General features: G+C 39.4%; 3 protein-coding genes across 6 annotated transcripts in view; 1 reads left to right on the top strand and 2 right to left on the bottom strand.

Moving 5' to 3' along the window:
- The window catches only part of fam168a (family with sequence similarity 168 member A), a 32,473-nt gene extending 18,268 nt beyond the window's left edge, over positions 1–14,205 (bottom strand). For all 4 annotated transcript variants that reach the window (XM_067594580.1, XM_067594581.1, XM_067594582.1 and 1 more), the window contains exon 1: positions 13,949–14,205. The gene's annotated coding sequence lies outside the window, so the exon portion shown is untranslated. The remainder of the gene's footprint in view (positions 1–13,948) is intronic.
- A 1,292-nt stretch (positions 14,206–15,497) lies between these two features.
- kbtbd3 (kelch repeat and BTB (POZ) domain containing 3) lies at positions 15,498–22,326 on the top strand. Its single transcript, XM_067594577.1, has 10 exons — positions 15,498–16,414; positions 16,786–17,071; positions 17,161–17,326; positions 17,969–18,151; positions 18,690–18,863; positions 18,969–19,259; positions 19,370–19,612; positions 19,695–19,985; positions 20,142–20,291; positions 20,719–22,326. Exons 2-10 carry the CDS (start codon positions 16,797–16,799, stop codon positions 20,839–20,841), a joined length of 1,896 nt encoding a protein of 631 aa, XP_067450678.1. The 5' UTR covers positions 15,498–16,414; positions 16,786–16,796; the 3' UTR covers positions 20,842–22,326.
- LOC137185993 (sarcolipin) lies at positions 21,832–23,358 on the bottom strand. Its single transcript, XM_067594578.1, has 2 exons — positions 23,159–23,358; positions 21,832–22,677 (listed from the first exon to the last, which is right to left on the bottom strand). The coding sequence occupies exon 2, from the start codon at positions 22,548–22,550 to the stop codon at positions 22,455–22,457; it is 96 nt and encodes a 31-aa protein (XP_067450679.1). The 5' UTR covers positions 22,551–22,677; positions 23,159–23,358; the 3' UTR covers positions 21,832–22,454.
- Between the last annotated feature and the right edge of the window lie 260 nt (positions 23,359–23,618).

Genomic DNA, 23,618 nt, shown 5'->3' with positions numbered 1-23,618 from the left:
GATTTGTTGCGGCAAGCTCTCGGTACACAGCACATCACCCATTCATTCACCAAGCACAGAAAATAAGACCCCATTTGTCTGATTCTGCTTCCTATCGAAATATACATTTGTGAAATGGACTGTACTTATAGACATATTTCCAACTCCAATCTGTTAACGACCCACCCTGGGCTTGTGTTTCATAGCCAGTCAATAAAATCCTTTTCACCATTACAGCGTCGCTGTCATTTCCTGGGCATGCACTGTACCGCGGTGATGCCAAACGGCACCGAGTGACACTTCAAATTAGGCGAGGAAGCATTTAAACGCTCCATCCAGGAACACTGACGTCAAAACGCCCAAAGACACTTATCAGCTGAATGCTACCATAAAACATGTAGGTGCACTCACTTTTTTTGTTGTTGTTGTTTTGCAAATAAAATTCCTTACAACACATGTCCTAAGAAATGAACAAACAAACAAAAAAAGAACCTGTGTGGGGGTGTTAAACAACAAGGAGAGTGGCGATATGTAAACTCTGGTTCATTACTCAGTATCATATCTCACAATAAAACAATGTCCCAGGAGAATTGATTATCCCACCTCACAGTACATTCCTCATTAATCTTTTGTATCTCCTGTGCTTTGATCCCTTCCTCCAGCACTACTCTGCCACTCTTCTTTGTTTCATTCATCATTCATTTTCTCTTATTCTCAACAGTTTTGAGAATAAGATCAAAGCAAAACTTTGATTATTGCAACTTCCATTTTGAAAAGCACTTCCATGGGATCCTAAAAATAAATCCGCTGATTTTCCCCAGATGTCTTCCGAGCTTTTTATAAAGTTCAGCACAATTGATCAGCATAAAGACCGTAATACTATTACTTTTGTGCTAATTTTATTTTAAATGAAATCTAGAACTTCAACATTTATTCAAATGGTCAGCAACAATTCTCATAATCGAATAATTGTTATGCAAGCTTTTTAGCAAAAAATAGAAAAGATTCACAGGTTCCAGCATCCAAAATGTGAATATTTAGATCTGAAAAACAGTGAAAAATGTTTGTCACAGTGTCCTAATATCCAAGGTGATATCTTCAGATAAGATATTCAGATATTAAATTTTCAATTCAATTTACTTGTAAGACTAAGCAAAGCAGCAAATCCTCATAAACAGCTGAAACTGGGGGATGTTTTGACATTTTGTCTTTAAACTTTGACTGAAACTATTATCAAAATAGTTGGCGATTATTTTTCTGTCAATGGACTTATTGACTAGTCATTGCAGCTCTACTTGGCTTTTGAGCTGTAATCAAAGTAACGCTGGTCATTCCCATGAACTAAGGTGTAATGTGCATGTACATGTCTGGACTAGAGTGAGGGAAAATTGCCCATTAACACATGGACAGGTGGCTAAGCTAACCCTGAGGTCCTATCCTGCATACACGACCCATACCCAATTACAGCTGTTCCTGAATAGAGCAGAGAAAGACGGGTGTGTTAATCTGTTTCAGCTTGAGAAGCAGTGTGTGTATGTGTGTGTGTGTGTGTGTGTGTGCGCGCGCAGGCAAAGGTGATGAAAAGTGAATGGGTGAGAACAAGAGGGGTACCACAATGTGTCTAATGAAGGTAGTAAATGAAAGAACACAGGACGGCAGAGATGCATGTGTCTAACCACAACTCCCTTTGTTTTCAGGGGGAGGTGATGATGAGGCGCTTCAGGCCCTCCACTCTTCAAAAAAAAAAAAAAAAAGCTCTTTTCTAAGCAGACACCACTATCCATGCTTGTGAAAGACCATTCTCCAGAGGACGTTCACCATACACCAGACACACAAAGACAGAGTTTGTACATTTATTTGTAGGTCAGAGGGGAAAGGAGAAGAGACGAGTCTACACATCTCATCCATGGTTTTGGAAGCATTTTTGGAGCTCTACTTCACAGAGCGAAGAACTAAAAATGACAATGTATTGTTGGCTGCCTGAAAATGTCAAAAAAAGAAATCCACGTTTGCTTACAGACGAAAACCAGCACTTGAGGACCTGGCACAGAGCATTTGGGTTGTGTGCTGACACTGAAACACAAGCTGGTATTGATTTTATTTTGCTACACTTTTCCCTGTAAAAGGAACAAGCCACCATTTTGAGAAATCAAATTAATGATTATCATCATTTCAGATTAATTTTTTTTTTTAAATGAATTGACTCTCAACTAATCTGTAGATTTGTAAAAAATAATGATAAATGTCCATCACAAGTTACCAGAGAATTCCGATCGCTTATTGTAACATGTTTAGCAGTATTTCATTTGATAAATGACTAATTATCGGATGACCACCAGTCTTAAATTATACATTTTAATTTATTAATACACCGAAGAGATAAATATATATTGTTTTGCTCAATTAGTCTATAGATAAATAAATAAAATAATGATAAATGCCCAAGTTACTGGAGCCCAAGTAATGTATTCAAATTGTAATAAGTTTAAAGATATCATGAAGAAAATCCATTAAATTTGCCAAATTGAGGCCATGTCATTTAAGTAGCACAATAACAATGGGCAGATAGCAGAAAGATGTGAAAAAGCAGCTGGTACATGATGTACAGAAGTACTGTGTTAGCTGTTAGCCACTGAGTGCTAACTGCTCAGGAAGTTGGTCTAAACCTAGATATGTACTTTTAAGTGGCTTTTTTATTGACAGCTACTCTACAATTTCTGCTTACGCCATGTTGCTGTCTGTTGTCCCGGTGTGTTAAAATCAATTTATTTGTCTTTTCACTCATCTTGCCTTGATACAAACACCCCTGACTTCAAAGTCAGTGCAGTGTAACATTCCTCGATCTGTCAAACGGCTGCATCTTATGGGGGATGAACCTGCACATGTGACCTGAAGCATTTTCACTTAACTCCTGGCAGCTATTACACCTTTCTGTGGGTTATGACAATCAAACCAGTAACCGTGTAACAGCACGTTTGACTCTGTAACAGCCTGCCATTCACAATGTGGAATTGGGTATCACTTCATTTTTTTTTTCCTCCTACCTCTCTATGACACGGTGAGGATGAAAAACATTTATCAGAAAATTGGATTTGCACTGAAAAGTGACGCTGCTACACAAACTGTCAAGTGGATGATGTGTGCATTTCTGACTAGTTTAGTGCTTTCTGTAGGTGGCTTATCTCGCATTCACAGTTTTCAGAAGAGAAACATCAAATCTTCACATTTGAGACGTAAAATCTGGCATTTTTGCTTGATTACTGACCGAATCAATCGTTATTTTTTTGTTGATTGACAACAAAGTAAATTAACTGGTCTTTTCAACTTTAACTGCAAAGCACAGTACTGAAACCAAATTTAACTGTCTGTGTCTCTCTAAAACACACAGAGCAGGAATTCATTCACTATTGACTGACATTATTAAGGAGTCCTCCCTGCGCCCTGGCTTAACCTGAGCCATTCTTCAGGACTTTGTTAAGCTTAAACTCTATTAGCGGGACTTCATTTGGGTTGAACTCCCAAGCTGTAGCCCCAAGGTTTCAGTATAAAGACACAGCTAGCTAGTCTGCATGCTAACACAGCTGGGTCTTTCTTTAAGTGTATTGTGTGACAGTCAGGTCTTTTATTGTTTCAGATCTTTATTCCCACTTATTTAATTTGCGTATGTTAATATATTACGTGCGTGTTTGAAAACAATAATGTTGGTTCCACTTCATAAATGGAGATTCCTGCAGCCTAGGGGGACCAGGAAAGGTAATAATGAGGGAGGAGGAGGAGGGAAGGATTGTGAAAGAATAAACCACACACACACACACACACACACACACACACACACACACACACACACACACACACACACACAAAGAGCTACCATTCCTGGAGAACATGTACAATACAACACAACCCCCACACCGGTTCTATCCTCCCACATAATACCTCACCAGGCATCTACTCTTTAAGCAACAAATCAAAACCAGTGGGCGTTATCACACTTCAGCACAGGAGAGAATAGAACTGAACAGATTTTTTTTTAATCCTCCAGAAGGCAGCTTTTCACTCAGGTCACAAGACAAGGAAATAGAGAAAGACAAATCATAAGACAATAAAATGCTGAGCGCTGTGTGGTGCGTCAATCAGTCTAAACACCTAATGAGTATGATGATTAATGCACTTTAATTAGGCAGCTCTTTTCCTGTTTGTTTTCTATTTTATCCTACAACATATTATTTTGGCGTCAATTACATGTGTTATACCAATGATCACCAACAATACAACTTAATACAAGAGCTGAAAAGATTTGTCACTTAAATCGATTATTTGATCAACAGAAAATTAATTGGCAGCTATTCCAATAATGAGGAAATTGTTTTAGTAATTTTTTAAAGCAAAAATGCCAAATATATTGCTGGTTCTGACTTTTTCATGGAATAATTTTATGATTTCTTTGTTTTCTGTGTAAACTGAATGTCTTTGGGTTTTGGACTAGGTCAAGCTATGGGGTATTATGAAGGGCATTTTTCACTATTTTCTGACATTTTATTGACAAAACAACTCATTGATTAATCTGAAAATATTCAGAAGATAAATAAATAATGAAAATAATCGTTGCAGCCCTAATTAAAACTGGGATTGATTAATCAGTTATTTGATCTATGAAATGCCGTCAAACAGTAAAGAAATGCCTCACAGCTTCCCAGAGGCCAAGGTGACATCTTCAAATGTCTTTGTTTGACAAACCCCAAAGATATTACATTTTTATAATCAAAGAGGTGATAAGAAACTGAGAAACCCAGACAATATTCACATTTGAGAAGCCATAACCAGTGGCTGATAGCCATTTTTGCTTAAAAAACCCTTTTATAAAAAAATGGATTGTAAAAACTGTCACTAAATAATTTTCTGTTGATTAACTTATCACTTCAGCTCTATAATTAAAAGGCAACTGTTTTGATAGTAAATCTAATCACTGAAGTCATTTTTCAAGCACAAATGCCAAACATTTGATGGTTCTAGGTTGTTTTAATTCATTTTATTATAGAAACTAAATATCTTTCTTTATATCTATATTTTGGACAGCTGGTCAGACAAAAAAAGCAACTTTAAGATGCCATCTATTTTCTGACCTTTTATTAGCGAAACAAATACTAGATCAATCCCAAATAGGGATGTCAACAGTTAACTGTTAATCAGTTAACTGCTGAGAATAATTTTGACCTGTTTTACATGTCAGTCCATAGGTTAATTTGCATACTAGGGATAGGTACTGAACTTGTTACTTCATGTTATTGGCGTTAGTTCAATCTGTGCAAAATTTCATTACTTTGCAAGACTGAGAGTGAGTGCAGCCCCAATATAAGTGTCTCACTCACAGATACAAAGATATGATGGATTTATTTTATCAACCTGCATGGCGGCTAGCAGCTAGTTAGTATGGCTAGCATCATTAGCATAGCTGTGCTATGTAGCCCATAGACTGTATAAAAATACGTTGTAGCTGCAGTGTCTCCAGTTTAACAGCACCATGCTGCGCAGGTGTGTGTATGGTGTTTGTGTGTTCTGAAAGACTTCACAGTTAGTATATAAAGTCACATACCTGACAGACTGTTAGCCTAGCATGCTAATCCTACGATCTATCTGTAATAACAATTAACAGAAACTGACACCCCAACCAAGATGAATCAAAATCAAGTTGGAGCCCAATATAGCACCTAAAAAAATCCTTCATCTTCTTTCTAACCTAAGTCCCTAAGGGACAGACTAACTAATAGTGCCTGCTATCACAATCAAAACTGACATCCATCATGAAGTCCAAGACCAAATCCATCTCACTACAATATTCAAGGGCAGTGTGATGGAATCAGAAATCCTTCCCTGCTTTCCACACAATCAGACCTGCCCTGCAGCAACAAGCTCCACACAGCTCTGGGCTATTTTAGATCTAGGACAGCACTATACACTTTGGGACAGCATCTTCCCTTTTTTCTGTGCCGGCGTCCTCCTCCTCTATTCTCCTTTCCAAAATCATCTCATCAGTCACACACCTCATGGGTCTGCATCCCTGGATTATGTGACAATAATGTGCTAGGCCACTGAAAATGGAAATGTTTTTATGGGCAAAGCACCTATACGGTGAGATAAATACCCTTCAACGTTATCCATTTATGGAGATTTCGTCCTCTGCTGTTGTCTCTGGTTGCATTGTGCATTATGGTAAATGTCATTATCCAAAAATATTGACTCCTTATACCTCAGATTTATCATTTTGTGTGCTTAATGGAAAGTTGAGAACTCTGAGGTCAGATTGGTAAGAGTAACTTTTGTGATAAAATACTAGTAGGTTCTGATGAGGATTTAAAACAACATAAGAAGCACTTTGTCAATTAAAGTGACCAGTGACCCCTTTAGTTGTAGTACTGGTCAAGATTAGAGCTGCAACCATTAGTTGATTAAATCAGTTAGTTGTCAACTATTTTTATAAATTGATTAGTCGATAGACATTTCCCCCCATTTTATGTCTATACACCTAATTGATTAATCGAGACAATAATTTAGAGATTAATTGACAATGAAAATAATTGTTAGCCTAGTTGCAGCCCTAGTCAAGATCACGTTTTGCCAGTATTAGACAAATTTTCAACTTGAAAGATGACCACCAAGGCGACAGGTGAATTTACCCTCTGGATTTTTAATATTTGTTGTGATATAGCCTTGTATTAAGTATTATGAAGAAAGAAAGCTGAATAGCCTGCAGTTATGGTGTAAAGTAGTAACAACAAGTTCTTCTTTAAAAAGGTGTTGGAGGTTTCTGTCCAACTTTCCTAAAAATGGAGCATCAAATAATATCACTTTTAATTAGCTCTCACAGCAACTAGGGCATTACAACATTGATTTGGTTGGGCTAAACGGTACTGGAGACAAGCTTAATAGTTTTGCATGGATGCAAATGGAGAGAAAACATACATTGTTCATTCTAGCATTTAGCACATAACGTGCTAATTTTACTCTGAGCCTGAGCCAAACCGAAATCCGGGACTGCAGAACATTGATTTGCAGTAAATGTGTGATTTTAGGTGCATTACAGCCAGCCAGAAGTGCCTCCATAACCTGATATGGTCACTTCTGTATGTTAGACAAGGCATGCTTACTGAAAGCATAAAGAGCTCCACAAAGGTGCCCCAAATTATGGACTGCCTGAAACAGGTGCATCAGATATTATTGATTGCTCTCAAATGCCACATCAACCTGAATAAGAAGGGAGAGCAAATAATGAGCTGCTGGGCAGGATGTAATTAATTTAATTTTGGATTTTAATAACCTGTCAAACATTTTTAACACTGATTTTGGAAAAAAATAGTTATACGTGTCATAACTGTAAAATACGAATTGATTTCCACAAGAAAGTCACAATCTTGAAGAAAAGCTAGGATAATAATTCAGTAATTAAAAACTTAAAATCAGTACATATAATTATCAAGTTCTACTAACGAGTGTTAAAAATATTGTGAAAACCCTATCCCCAGTGCAAGTGTCACTGCATTCATTTTCTGAGTAATTTTACCCCAGGAGCTAAAGCGAAAAGACACAGAGTACAGACGGTTTTATGAGCTAGGACTTGGAAGTTAAACCCATGACAAACAATCAATAGATTCAGGCAATATTAACAGCAGACAAACATTATGGCCTGCAGTGAAGGAGGGACATAACACATACGGGAGAATAAAAGATCATATTGTACTGAAAAGTGTAATTTGTAACATTTTCCTGTCTCTTTGATGAACTGAACACAATTAATGAGCAGGGGGCTTGTAAGTGTGTCTGATCAATGCCAGTTACTCTTCTCTTGCTTCAGTTGCTGCGGATATTTCCAGCTTTCTAAACATACCCCTGAACTGCCCACAGCGCACTTCACACATAGCTAAAACGATTGCGAACTTGATTACAACTACAAGTGTTGTACTCTGCTGCTTTTTAAAAAACACCCATTCATGCATGTAATGTGCCTCGTTGACCATTTTGTTTAGGAATGTATCTTTTTGGGAATTAATTACTCACAGGAAACTTAATCTAGCTGTCACTAGAAAAACAGCACCTTGCTCTTTGTTTTGATTTACCGTCCCATACATAGACTGTATAGTTGTGTTTCACCACTATAAACAGCCTCGATGTCTGACATCGTAAACAAACAACCTCTGATAAGCCAAGTCTACGCTACCTGACTGTCCAGCACAAATCAGCAGAAATCCAAACTAAACCAGTGGCTGCTGGAGAAACTCAAGCATCAAGCTAACTTCAGAGTCAGATATTTTTCTCAAGAGTTGGTGGTCCAATCAGATTGATGCTCATGTTGTTCCAGTCTTCTGGATTCGAGATGCCATGGTCCCACCAATTAATAAACTCGTGACAAAACGCTCTTATTATCCGGAGAGCGCTTACTTTGATCTTTAGATAGTTAGATTTTTACTTTAGATCTTCCCCTTACTTAAGAGTTAGTGACGGTCGGCTTCAGGCTGCTGCCAGTGGGTCGTCCTCTGTGTACAGCTGGTCTGTGGCACACACAGACGCAGGGACGAGCCAGAGGACTACCATCGCTTAGAACCAGAACTGGAGAGAGAGACACCGGGAGCAGGCTGAGCAGGCAGAGAGCAGAGAGTTTCTGCCAAAAACAAGCACCGAGACTCCTGAGACATGAGAGCAACTGCTCACTAACAGCTACGTGTGTTTACAGCAGAGAGCAGGAGGGAGAACAGGAGTCTCACCGCTACCCTGTGCTGCGACGCTGCTGCAGACGGAGCAGACAATTTAAGTTTATAATTGCAGCGTTTGTCATCCTAAGTATTGATAACATGCTTTGTATTTTACTAATTACAGTTTTTTTATTTGATGAACGTGGGCGCTGATATGCAAAAATGAACTAAATGGGTTTTATTTCTATAAAAAAAGAAAAATGATGCTAAGGGCGGTGGGCAAGTAATGTAATCGGTGTACACCCAAACACCATGTAAGACTGGTAACAGACTATTCCTACTTCATCTTCATTAGTGGGCCAAATATTTTTGTTGGAGGACCAGATTTGGCCCGTGGCCACTATTTGCCTACCATTGCTGAATATACACAGTATGTATCCAAAAAGGTGTAGTCTGGGATGTAACAATCTCATCAGCTTTCAGAACTTGATTGTAACTTCAACTCACTCACAGGGCTGGGACAGCGGGTGCTTGAAAGGAAGAAAATGGTGTCCCCTGAATAGGACAAAGAACGAAACTTAGACGTCGCAGTGAATGATCATAACTTCAATATCTATTTACAACCCATTTGAATTCTGCTAGTGCTACTGCGCTAAAGCATGAGAAAATACTATTGATGGCTGTAGGTAATGCTGTTGAAAACAACAGCCTGCAGCGCAGACACATATGTGTGAGTGTGTGTGTGTGTGTGTCTCTCTATGTGCACATATGCACACAGTTGCAGACCCCTAATATGACTGACAGATGAATGTATTACAACTTAGCCTCCAGGGATCAAGTCAAGCTTTTCTCCTGGTCGTTTATTCCATGTGACATCTCTCACACGTCACTGTACACAGACATGCATGCTCATACGTACGCGCACACACACACACACACACACACAGAGATCAAGGATTGATCATCAAGCAATGACATATCCAGACAAAGCTAGTCAGGAATGTGTTCGGGTGCTTGTTAAAGGGTTGATCAAAGCATAAGTCCATCCCACTCACAGCACAAACCAATATGGCACGCTGATGTTAAAAAGTGCCAATACATCATTGTAGTAGCAAAACACCAATAAGAGCAGAATGTTACTTGAGGATGCCTCTATAATTTTTGCTGTCATTATGTTAATACATTTACTACCAAAAATGAAACTGCATTAATGTTATTTCACAAGATTTCTCAACATGTGCTAAAATGAAAAATGAAGTTTACTGTGATGTAGCAACTGTGATCTTAGCACAGCTATGACCTGAGTCATAGCCAAGTTTGCTCAATCCTTTGTTGCAGGCAGCAAAGCCTTAAAGTGAGACCAAGGTACCAAGTAACTATCGGAGAAGTCCACCTTCAACTCCTAGCATTCATAGACAATTTAAATCAATGCTGGAGTGCACCACAATATTCTCATGAAGCTAGAGACCAGAGTATTGAGGCTCTAAGGGGATTCTTGTTGTTGAAAAATGTGCTTTGTCTGAGGATGGTTAAATGGTAACATTCACCATTACTGCTGTGCAGTAAAGCATGTTATTTTCATGCAAAATATTTTGTAACCTCCAACATATCTAAGATCTGGATTATCTACTATATTTAAATTAACTAGGTGTTTGCCATCAACCTACAAATGTATGTGAGCAGATGAACATCACTGTCTTAAGTCATTAAAGATGCAATCTGTGACGTCAGGTGTTCAAACTACAGTAGAGACAGGAGGAGGAGATGCCAGTGTTGCAATTGTGACATTGTTTCGCTTCCTTATTGTTAGTCTGCAGAGGAAAGGTCACCGGCCAGGTAATGTGAACTAACTAATTCAAATTATACACCACTGAAAACTGATCCACATTTCCTAATAGCAGTGAATAGAGAGCGTCTCCTGCTGTGGTATGTGAGTCCTTTAGTGTTAAATCACACCTTACAATACAGACGGATATAGCAATACACATATTCATACAAAAGCAAAACAGATGTCAGTTTTAATACAGATGTCAGTGGTAAGGTGTAAAAACTTTTCTTCTATTGCTGACTATGGGGAATGGTGTTGCAAGTGTGCTTACTGTCAGTCAACCTGAACTAATGTAGATAGGGCTTGTATCATTTTGCTAGTTCTAATGTTATTGTAATGCTTGTGGTTTACTACAGCATGTGGTCTATGGGAGTTCTTCTGTATTCCTTTATCAGTGCTTCACTCCCACAAAAGAAAGTATTACTAGAATGAATAGTCCAAGAACCACATCTTTATACAATTACAGAGAAAACTGATAAAGCATGAGAACGTCTTAATCTGATATCTGAGTTAAATTATTTCTTTTCATGTGGATTCTATGAAGAAACTAAGTGGATTTCAAGAATAAACTGAAACGATAACTAGTTTTCATGCTAAAATTCAGTGTTTTTGCCCTTCAAAGATGGAAAACTCCTAATCTGATGTCACCGACTTCCCAGCCTGTCCAAGCATGCAAGAATTTGCACGCTGCTAACTTCTATTAAAAAAAAAAAGGGGGGGTTGGGTTGTATGGATAAATTTCTCTATCTCTGTATATGTAATTCTACACTGCAAAATCTAAATATATTGTGATATATTAAATTTAATGGAAAATTAATTGAGAAACTGTTTACGGATAGTTTTTATCCAGTTCAGTTAGTCAATTTAACTGTAAAGGAAAATAACTGACAGTAGACACATTTATATTTTCATTATTGTCTCATGGTAGTATATCGTCTCATATACACAGTATATATCGTCATATAACCCTTCATATGTTGCTGTGTGCTGGGCACCAGGACAGGGTGAATCTGGAAGCTGACGTCTGTAAGTGTTTCGTTCACTGATCTCTGATGAGCAACTTATTAAGTGGTTCGACCACATGGGAATGAAGTGCTGGAGAGACAACAGTCTGTTATAGAACCACTGACTCTCGTAACATTAAGTGACTCCAGCTTTCTATAGTCTGACAGTTTTATGGCTGCATTGTACAGCCCACCATTCATACACATGAGACTGCTCTCAACACATGCCAAAACCCACGTCACCCCCCCCCTCGTTCCTCCAGTATGGCAGACAGGGGTCACCTTAGATTGAAGATGAAATTAAACTAGTGAATACTTACATTTAGCTCAGTTAAGCATACCTTGACTTTTCAATAATCCTTGTTCTTCTCCATCAGCAGAAAAATAAATGTACTTTAAGTGTTACCTTTGTACTATAATGTTCATAGTTTCTGAGTGGACTTCCCAAGGATGACCGATGTCCTTGCATTTAATACGGCTGATTACACTTAAATCTTAAAGATCGTGCACAGACTATATAATTAGGATTTTGTGCTGTTTTCATTGGGCAGTATCAATATAAACCTTAATTGTTCAGCCCTGTGAAGGCAAGCAGTAAATACAAACAGAGAAGAAAACAGTTTATTTTAGAACTACTTGAATGAAAAAATAAAATAAAACACACCACTGCATGTCTATCATACTACTGTAGTACTTCTTCCGGTCTCTGCAGAATAATATCTGAACTATACACAGTTTACTTACACTGTGTTCCTTTGGTGAAGGCCAAGAACAGTAGTATCTCAGAAATCCCTTTAGACAGATAAGGCTTCTTGAATTAATTGGGATTAGTAGTCAATGACAGAAGCAGGTAATCCCCCCCCAAAAAAGAGATGATGGTGAAGAGGATCCATTTCACTGATAAGACTAGTCATCAGAGAGAAGAAGAAGAAACTATGCCTTTAGCATTTTGTGTAATCCTGTCTCTTTCGCAAAATTTGGGGTTCAAATTCAGTGTCAGTAAAGTGATACCCTCTAAAACTGTTGCGTGCTTAAATGATCGGTTGATTAAGATGAGCCGATGGACAGAAAATGGATTGACAATATATATATTTTGATATCATTTAGTTGTTTATTAAGCAAAACTACCAAGAATTCGCCATTTCCAGCCTCTGAAATGTGAGGATTTTCTGTTTTTCTCGATTTTATGAGACAGTAAATTGAACTATCTTTGGGTTTGAGGACAGTTGGTCTAACAAAGCAAGTGATCTGAAAAGGTTACTGTGGGTATTTTACATTAATTTCTAACTATTTGTAGACTGAATGATAATCAACAAATCGAAAAATTGATCATGAAAATCCTTCGTTTGCAGCCCTACTTTCTAATCCTACACACCAAGACAAATCTGTATTCAGCATTAAATACAGATAATACTAATAATAATACTATTCTGGCAGTAGATAGGGGTCCTCATGTCCCTGAAAAACTGAACCTCAAGTGAAACTGTTTGTTATAAACATGGGAATAAGTGCCGTGCATTGCTGTAGTAAATGTAAACCACTTAAAGTCAGTGTGCAAACATTTTCATACGCAGAATAGACGTTTCTCCTCATGTTGGGCTGAAAATGTGTCTCAAAAACACCACGGATTCAGAACAAAACTCAGTTAAAAACAAACGTGTCCTTTCCCCGAAATCCAAATGTTTTGCTCATAACGGTGGCGGTATCCTGGAGGATTTGCAAGCATTTAAATTTACAACCACATCATTGGTTTAATATGTAGTTATATCCATCAGAGTGTGGCATGCACTGGCAGTGCACTGCATTCCGGAGATAGCAAGCAACGCCAAAACAGCCAGGGTTGGACAAAAATGGTCACACTCAAACAAGCTTAAGACACCATTTTGAAAATCCACCGTTTTCTAGATAACAACTCCGAGATGCCATCTTGCCAATTATCGTCAGATTAGCCACCGTTAGCATGGCTATATTCTCCCAGTCCGAAGCACCCCGTGCAGGAATCTGTGCGGGTCACGTAATACTAACGTTAGCTTAGCTCGCCTGCTAGCCTGAAAAAGACAACCGCTAACCCGCCTGTAGCATCCCCTGCATCCCCTCGGCACACGCTGCTTAAAAGTGCTAATTAGCGAGCTAGCTGGGGCAAGATTAGCAAATGACTGTGGAAAAACACTCGCCGTGGGTCAAGTCAGACTATAAACCAGGACAACAAGGGCTATTTTTTTTTTACAGCCACTAACGTTAGAAAGCCACACCGATACGACAACTAACTAGTATCAGATTCCGCTATTTTAAGCTAGCTCGTTTAGCTTTAGCCGCTAGTTCCCCCAACAGTAGCCACCGCGGAGGTAAATTGAAGGGATACGGAGGAAAAAGAAAGACAGAAAAGAACAACTAGCAAGTCTACACATGGACATTCTTGCCCCTCTTAATAATAAACAGCAGACGAGACTTACCAGTGCCACTCGGTCGAACAACAAAAGGTTTCCTCCCGTGTCTCTCTCTCTCTCTGTGTGTGTGGATGTGTGTATGTGTGTGTGAGTGTGTGTGTGTGTGTGTGTGTATATATATGGATGTGTGTACGTGCTCTGGTCGGTTGTCCCGTGTGTCGGTGCGGACTGGCTCTGCTACAACAACGTTTTGTCGGGCCAGTGGCGCTGGGAAGACAGCTTTCACCCAGAGAGACGGCCACCGTGTGGGGGATGGGGATGCACTGCCGGGAGGGAGAGAGAGGGAGGGATGCAGGGATGCAAGGAGAGAGGAGGGGGGGCAGGGGGGGCACTGTGTGTGTGTGTGTGGGGGGGGGGGGGGGGGGGGGGGGGGGGGCATGACCCACCGACAACAAACAGTGGAGAATCTTTAATATAAAAGCTTAAACATAATAACTTGCTTTACATATAACAACCTCATATACATATAAACCAGTTTATGAGCGGGATTACACTCATTCCTGGTGTTTGCATACTCTCATTCAGTCAATAATGGAGCATTTGATTTTTAAAGGTCAGTGCTAATCGACTATCAGGTTATTCTACTGATGGAAATGCTGTACATGAAGAAAGATTTGATATGCTGTTGTATAATAACACTGTTGGTTCTTTGTTCTTTTTTTGGTGTGTGCGCTTTATCCATGATTGACTCCAGGGTTTTTGTGCTGATGACAAAATGACCTGTATCGATCAGTATGGCGTAACACATTACTATCGGTATTAAAAAGAAGTCACACACACATACACGTACAGTGTGGTAGTAGTACTGAAATAGTGTGTCTACAAGCCTGTAGTTATATATCTTTGTAATCAACATTTCCAGACAGGAAAGTGTGTTATTTGGTCAGCAGCACTGTGGTGGTTAAACAGTACTGCAGCATGGCTGTAAGTTCACTAATTCAGATTCAGTGCCTTTTGCCTCATGCATAACCACAACCACAAATTTAGCTTTACAGCAAGACAGCGCCACCCATTGGTGAAGAATTGAATTGCATCCAATAGGCAGCCTTATGTACATACGTATATACAGTATATACTAAGTTTAAGTTTATTTGTTTATTATAGCACATTTCATACAGTAGTTGTAACGCAAGGTGCTGTACACATAATTAAAACATTAAAAATGAGAAAACATTAAAGGACATTAAACATACTTAAAACACAAAATACATTAAAAAATGTGACACTAAAGTGCACAAAGTTTAGCAAGGAACATACACGGGTAGATGTTGGGGAAGAAGTTAATTGGAGACCAGTCTGTATAGGTAAGAATTGTACAATTATTTGTACATGTACATGTACATGTACATGTATATACTGAATATCGTTTTTGCTTGAATGCAATTTATTCAATTACTTATTTAATTTTATTTAGATATATTTAGATTTTTTTTCCCTTCTTAGTCTCAGTCTTTTGTGCTATAACGTGAATTTCACCTTAGCATTAATGATAAAACGTTATATAATATTTTGTTTAAATATTAAAATAATGTGAGAAATATGAACAAATATGACTCATTATTTTTGTTAATTTAATATCAAATCCATGTAGCATGATTGCTGAATTTAGTTCAGTTGCACTATTATTAATTGCACACTGCATATACTGTTTACATTATATGTACATTTGCACATTCCTGGTCAATATTTTATACATTTCATTTCATTCTCTTCAATTTAAAATTTAAGCCTGTAGCAGCACTTCTCACTTAGAATACTTTTAAATATTTTTATTGTAAATTTATTTCTTTCTCATTTTACATTATTTGGGATTATTTAATTTTGCATATATTTTTGACTGTTATGCACCACAACAACACCAAGACAAATTCCTTGTATGTGCAAACCTACTTGGCAATAAACCTGTTTCTGATTCTGATTCGGTTCTAGTATTTCAGGTAAAATTGGAAGTACTATTGGTTAAAAATTAAAAAAAAAAGAAAAGAAAAAAGAAAAAAGAAAAGTAAACGAAGCTATCTGCAGAGCACATAAACAGTCCCAGCCAGCAAACCCAGAGACAAAGGGTTTACTAGTAGCTTCTAGTATTTGTGAACTGATAACGGTTAATCCTATAACCACACATGACTTTAAACATGAACTGAGCTCCCTGTCACCGAGTTTTAGCCAAGACTTGATGCCTGTAAGCCAACCAATTAGATAGAACTACAGTTCCCAGCAGTCATTGCGCCCCACTGACCGCAAACAAAGAGCCACATACACGCACCCACATCTCGAGGGTTTTAAACAAGATCAAAATCGCATTATTATTTAAAAAAAAAAAAAAAAAAGATTAACAGCGTGCTTTCAGCAAAGATGAAGTTAGTGACAAGTATGACCGCAAAAAAACAAAAGTCTGTCCGAGACCTCGCGTGATTTCACGCGTCCGGAAGTTAGGATGGCATGAGACAGAGAGCTGTCCAGGGTGCTGACACTGTAAGTAGAGCTTCTCCTGCTTCACACTAGCTACTGGTGTATTTCACTTGTGTTCTTGTTACTTATAGCCTATATGTTTGACTTTTGACAGTGAGACGCTATCTAAGGTATAGTATGTTTTCATTTGGAATATTTGTATGCTAACATGTGCTAGACACAAACTAAGCTGTGTCCATAAACCTTTCTCAGTAGCAGTCTATGGATATTTCCCACATTTAAATGTCACTATATGTTAAAGTTTTTATCCATGTATTTCATTTTGTTATCTCTACTCAACTTGATCTTTGTCTCCTTAAACTTGAAGACAGGCTCAGACATACAATGTTCTTTAAAAATGCATTTTAACCTTTGCTTTTTTCTAATATTGTCAGAATTTGGCAAGATGGATGAACTTCAAGAGCCATCCCCCTGTATCACCAACACCCATAGCCTCTGCAGCAGCCCTCCCAGCAGTAAAACTGGCAGTAGTCCAGAATGCAACGGGGTCCCAGAAAACCGTACCCAATTGCGGGTGTCTGAGTCACACGGACTTCAGCTGCTGGGCGTGCTCAGATCGTTCAGGGAGCACGGCTTGCTGTTTGACTTTACCATAAAAGTCCAGGAACACAGCTTTCCCTGCCACCGCTGTGTCCTTGCAGCATGCAGTGATTTCTTCAGGTATCGATTTATCTGTCTCTCCCTTAGAATGATCTCTCTCTATGTAATTAACATTAAATAACACTGCTGTGTAACTGCTCTACCTTTAGGGCCATGTTTCAGGTGGATATGCGAGAGCGTGATGAATGTTCGGTAACACTGGGTAACCAAAGTCCAGCGGCGGTGAGTTCCTTCCTGGACTTTGCCTACTCTGGTGAGATTCTCATCACGGATGGAAATGTGGACATGCTGTTTCAGCTTGCCTCCTTTTTACAGGTAGAAATATGACCATTAGCACCCACAGAATATCTCTGCATTCTTTCTTCCTCTTAAGCATGCATTAGTCTAAAATAGTGAAGACAAAATGGACGATATCACCTCCTCTGGGAGAAAATGATGTCCTTGAACTGGTTACACCCTCATAAAACATGAGACAGCAGTTGCAGAGAGACTGCTTTAAAGAAAAAAAAAACCTTAAATAAGAGGACAAAACACATAAAGCAGCATACTCTGCTCTGAAAATGTATTCTGATGTTTCATGATGTCATCCTTGACAAAGGATTTTCTTGGTTATTGTTGGTCAAAACATCTGAATAAATTCTTGGACCAGACTGTGCCGTTATATTGTGTGCGTGATTGTGTTTTCTTCCTCTTGTTCCAGCTTGTATCATAACTACTATACAGAAGCTTTACTTACATAAAATTCGGCCTAGTTTGTGATAAAGCTGTAAGGGCATCAAATATAAGGGATTTTAAGGGCATTAATACAATATTTGTGTTTCTATGTGTTAAAAGTTTTTGATATTTATTGTGCAGAATTAAATTATCTGTAAATTGCAAAGTTTTATACAGTATATGTACTCTGTTTTTGACGTGGGTTATTTCACTCTGTTTTCCTTGTTGCTGTGGTTACCTCAGGTGTCGGTCCTGTCCAGAGCGTGCAGTGACTTCCTGATAGGAACAATGGATCTCTGCAACTGCCTGTCCCTCCTGTCCGTCGCTGAGGCCTACGGATCCACCTCACTCCTCCAAAATGCCAATACGTTTGTGGTTGAGAACTTCAATGACCTTTCCGAAACCCAGGACTTCCTGGAAATGCAGGTGATAGTTGAGGCCACACAGGATTGTTTGTATGAACAAAAAATTGAGGAGATTGATCTACTAAACAGTCTCCATTAGTCCTTTAATTAATTTCTACCCTGACTATACAGTATACTGTGTTTGTGGAGAATGCATTCTATCTATCAGCTATCAGTTACACCTGTTTTTGCTTAATTTCACTGATTCACATGGCAATTCCAAAATCAAGTTTCAAAGCTGCTAAATAGTAACTTAAGATTCATCTCCGTTTGATTTGATTTGTAGCATGTAATGTTCTAGAGCAGACAAAAGCTGCCCTCTGCATTACTTCCGAACACACAGTACATAATAATACATCTCATTAATTATTGTGATGTAGTTAAATGCATATTTGCATTCATAAAAATGTTTTGAATTAATTATTCCAGCAAATTTGTGGATAGAAAACAAACTTCTTTAATGACAAATAAGCTTATCATCACCCCACTTACATCAAAAAGCCTGAATGAATGGCTAAAAGTACCTGCTCAGTGTTCATCATTTCAATTGCTCCTTATAGATGAACGTGTTGGAGGCATGCCTAAGGTCAGACTCCCTAAACGTGCCCAGGGAGGAGGCCGTGGTGATGTCACTTCTGAAATGGATACGCCATGATCTTCCTGGAAGACAGAAGTTGCTACCACAACTGTTATCTCTAACCAGACTCCACCATCTACCTGTGCCCACACTAAAAGTATGCACACATTGAATGTACTATATACACACAGGTACACAAAGACACATACACTTTCATACTGCTGCACTTGTCTTATCCTCCATCCCCAACTTTCTCTTTCAGACTCTGCGTGACTCAGACTCTCTGCTCTGCAACGATGAGTCCTGTCTTGCCCTGCTGTCTGAGGCTCAGAGCACACAGAGTCAGTACAGTGGCCTGCTAACTGACGCCAGGCCCGCCACCACACAGAGCTACATTTATATCCACAAGACAGAGGAGAACGGAGAGATCTGCCACACCTTCTGCTACTGTCTAGAAACAGACAAGTGGAAAGAGCTAGGGATGGGGAATGGAGAGGGGACAGCCACGATGCCAGACCCGCCAGGCTCCTACCTGACTGGCTATGCTGAGAAGGTACGTTTTGGGATAGAGATCCTGGAATCAGAGCTCATATAAATATGTATGTTTTCATCATGCTCTTGCTTTCAGTTTGAAACATTTCATCATCTTCTCTACTGTCCAAGATGTTTGTCACAGGTGGTTGCCGGGGAAACTGTTGCCGGGCAATACGTCTACATGTTGCCGAGCCGTTCCACGATGCTACAGATGAGGTTTGGTGCTTCTGTCCTGTGACCCTAACCTGCACACCTGCACCACCAATGCTGAAACCCCGAACCATGCACACTGCTGTGACCTGCCTGGACCGAGTTTATGTCATTGGGGGACGGACCAAAGGATCCAGAGGCGGTGCTCCCACTCTGCTAGAGGTACAAACAAACAAACAGCGTATGTTGGTGTAAATTTTTCCATGTGCAGGACAAACTCTGCTCTTCTCTATCTTATGTTTAGGTGGAGTATTATAACCCTCTGTCCCAGAGCTGGTGCTCAGTCAGCCCGCTGCCCAATGCCATCTTCTACCCTGAGGCCAGTGCTTGTGGCAGCATTATCTATACGCTGGGATCAGAGGTGGAGATCACAGACTCTTTCAACCCCTCACTGGACTGCTTCTATAGCTATGATGCCCAGCAGGACCAGTGGAGCCGCCTTGTGGCAGAGTTCGGCCAGTTCTTCCATGCTACACTGGTCAAAGCGGTGTCAATTCATAATACACTGCACCTCTGCGACTTGTCCACTTATAAGGTGAGCCATCAGATGAGCACTAATGACTTAATTCATTAATCAATGAGTGAGTAAATTATGTAATGTATGGATAGGATACTGAGTAGGATGTATCAGTTTATCATCTGCAACTATAAGGTGTGTCATCTCGTTCTCTGGCCTTTGTTTTCCATACAGGTCTACAGTTTTTGTCCAGAAACCTGTGTGTGGAAGGGTGAGGGGTCGTTTGAGTGTGCAGGGTTCAATGCTGGAGCACTGGGTATGAGAGACAGAATCTACATCCTAGGTGGAGACTATTCCCCCGACGAGATCACCGATGAAGTTCAGGTAAAATAGAAAACTTTATCTATTGAAACGAACTTATTAACTAATTTATTAACTTTCAAGAGGCCTGGTTGAATCGATCAGTTGACCAAGGAAATACTGGCCACATTTTACAGTGGATTCAAAATTATTCAGTTGCAAACAAAATATGCAATGCAAAATGGTCCAAACTACAGTTATAAAATGACAAATTATTCCTTCAATTGTGTCCATGCCACCATGGAGACCCCCAAATGAAAAGTGTTTTTTGATTAAGAACATTTTAGAATATCTGTGTGCACTGTATATCTTATATATTGTATACAAATATTTCATATATCATCTTTACAATAAAGAATTTAATGGGGTCTGGAGGGCCTGCACATTACAGCTCAATGTGTCAAGCTATTAATTACAACCCACTATCTGTGTTTTCTTGTTACTTGTGCAGGTGTACCACAGTGGCAGGAGTCAATGGGAGGAAGTGGCGCCCATGCCCAGAGCGCTCACTGAGTTCCACTGCCAGCTCATCAGCTTCAACAAACACAGAGACCCGTGGGGTGACACAGCATGATACACAGCAGACAGACATCAACGTGAACACATGTGAGTGGATGAACATGTGTGCTTCCTGCATCACGGATGTAAGCATGCACCTATGAGCCTCCCTTGGCTTTCAAACCCCCGTGCATGACGGACAGCTGCGCTGAACACCTCCAGAGAAAATGTAATCCAAGTTTGTCACTAACACCACATCTCCCCTCACAGATCACCATTACATGAGACCACCTGAGCCAAATGATTTATTTTTTTATTTAAAGATCTGATCTTTAAATTTGTATTTGTGAAGCACCTGCTGTCATAAGATCTTTGTGTCATCATGTGTCAATCGAAATTTGGTCCCTCCCATGGAGGAACCCTGTTGAGCAGAAGACTATTTTAGAAATCCTATTTTAGTACCTGAATATTTTTTGTCTGATACATATGTTTAAAATAGAGAATCCACTCAAAAGAACAATTCACCATATCTTTAAATGTATCAGCTCTTTTACAGCAAAAATATAGACAAGAAGAATTTGCTTTTGAGGCTCCCTTTACGCAGCTTTCAGAAAGAATTCAGCCTTAAATCTTCTCAGATTTTCTCATCTTAAGTTCTTTTTTAGCTGAAGGAGAGCTGCTCATATACACTATGTAAAACTGGATTAAACTAAAAGAATTTCATGGCAATACTGTGTGAATTATCTGGGTGGATTCTCACTTTAAGCTACTTGCCTTTATTCTGTTTCAGACTGTCATGTATCCATGCATGCCCTGTTTTTCCTCTCATGATATACACAACAACCCTGTATGTGACCAGAAGATGGATCTCTTTCTGTAGCATATTCAGTTCTGTTGAAAAGTGGAAATGTGCAACTTTATCTTGTCTTGTACTTGCATCACAGAGAAACACACGCTGTAGCTTCAGTCTATTAACAAGTAAAATAACGCAGAAACCATGAGGATGGATGTCATGGTGTAAATCATGAATGCAGAATATATTTGTGCTGTGAAACAGAAAAAAGAATCAGACAAATGAAAGTCTGTATTATGGCAAGAAATGAACATAAACATAATGCTTTGTCATTTGTGTTGATGTCCTGTTCTATCAGTAAATTTGTGACATTTTGACACTTTAGAAAAATACAGAACAATATACCTTAGAGACTAAGAAACAACAGTATGGACAGTGGTTCAGTGTATCAGATGTTACATGATTAACACAGAAAAATGGGCTATATACTTCTAATATAAGTGACATTACAGCGTTCTCTAGCAGTCACTTCAAGAGTTTGCATAATGAAAGCCTAAAACTTGAATCCCTTACTCATTTTCCATATTTTTATTCACCCTTTTATCTCTTCTGTGATTTCCCCTTTGGCTCTTGCCAGAAAGTCAAGGCCACATTTAAAAATATCTCAGAAGACAAATACGAATCCAAGACTAGTTTGTCATGGTTTAAATATTATACTATTACTGCAACTCTGGACCGGAGTGGTAACCATAAACTAAAAGAATGAAGGTGAGGTGTAAACACAAAAATCAGAATTAGTCCTACAGTAACCAAACTGGCTCCCCTCCACACATTTCCCTCCGTCTCCTCCGCCTCTCTAGAGCCACGAGACAAGAGGGCTGCTTTTGCCCCATGGTTCAGTCCTGATAACTTTTCACCAGCAGCCACATCAGCAGCACGGTGATTAAGACGATCATGAAGTTGAGGAACAGCTCCTGCGCCGAGCGGTCCATGGCTGAATCCCAGACGGAGAGGACTGGAGAGACTAGGCGAGCGAGGAGCAGAGGGAGCTGCTGCCAGGGAAGAAGGTTGCTGATGTGTCGGCTGTTTGTAGAGAAGTGTGGCCCCTCGGTCCAAGACCTAAAAGTGAGCAGGAGTGGAGAGAGGAAAGGAATACTACAATATAGTATGCATGTGTGTATGTGTCAGTGGCCTATGTGCTGTGTTTGTATGTGCATGTATGTTGCCTCTATTATCATAGATTAGAGGGATCAGTCACTTCTCAGTCGGGTCGCTATATCTGTTCACAGTTACTGTGACTCAACAGGGAGCTGGGGCCACAATATTTCCTCACATATACACATGGGACATGACACGTACACATGCACAAACACACTTTTTCAGGATACAAAGTACTCTAGGGCAAAGTTGTTTTTGCACTTAAGTTACATTGAGCAAATCCATTTAAATCCACTAAAATTCACTTCAGTTCTTAGCTGTCAATTACAAAAATTTTAGTTTTGATCAGTTGGTAGCATTAGTATATTATTCTCCCCAACAATAACAACATTTCTCAGGATGTTCACTAAATCAAGATGAAGTAAGTTGACTGTGAACTCACTATAAACAGGAGAAAGCAGATGTTCTCATGTGCTCCAGCAGTACAGCCTCTTGTAGTTTTGACCTCTGATGCAGCAGCTTGTCTTCAGTCTGAAAACGTCTGTGTTGTGGCAGTTCCTCACTTCCTCTCTGCAGAATCTACAGTATCAGTAGCTGACCTTTCTGCTGTTGTCCAGCTTTCTGCGGTCGTCAGGGGCAGGGCCTGCTCCTAAAGTAGGCAACCTCAGCGGACCGCCCATGGTTCACATTTACACAGACTGATGTCACACACCAACTAAATGGCCAATAGAGTGTGTTATTTTCCACAATCAGGTCCACTGGAGTGTTTCCCATCCATAACCAAACAGAGTCTCTGTCTCTGTCTCTCTCTCTCTCTCTCTCGGGGTTATTTATAAAACATTATTGCAGATACTAGGTGGATTACAGTTGTTCCAAACTCAATACTTGCCTCATTTGATTAA

The sequence above is a fragment of the Thunnus thynnus genome, chromosome 7 (genome assembly GCF_963924715.1).
Source record: "Thunnus thynnus chromosome 7, fThuThy2.1, whole genome shotgun sequence".
Lineage (NCBI taxonomy): Eukaryota > Metazoa > Chordata > Actinopteri > Scombriformes > Scombridae > Thunnus > Thunnus thynnus.
The sequence above is the reverse complement of the archived record's forward strand: the minus strand, read 5'-3'. Positions and strand labels throughout refer to the sequence as shown.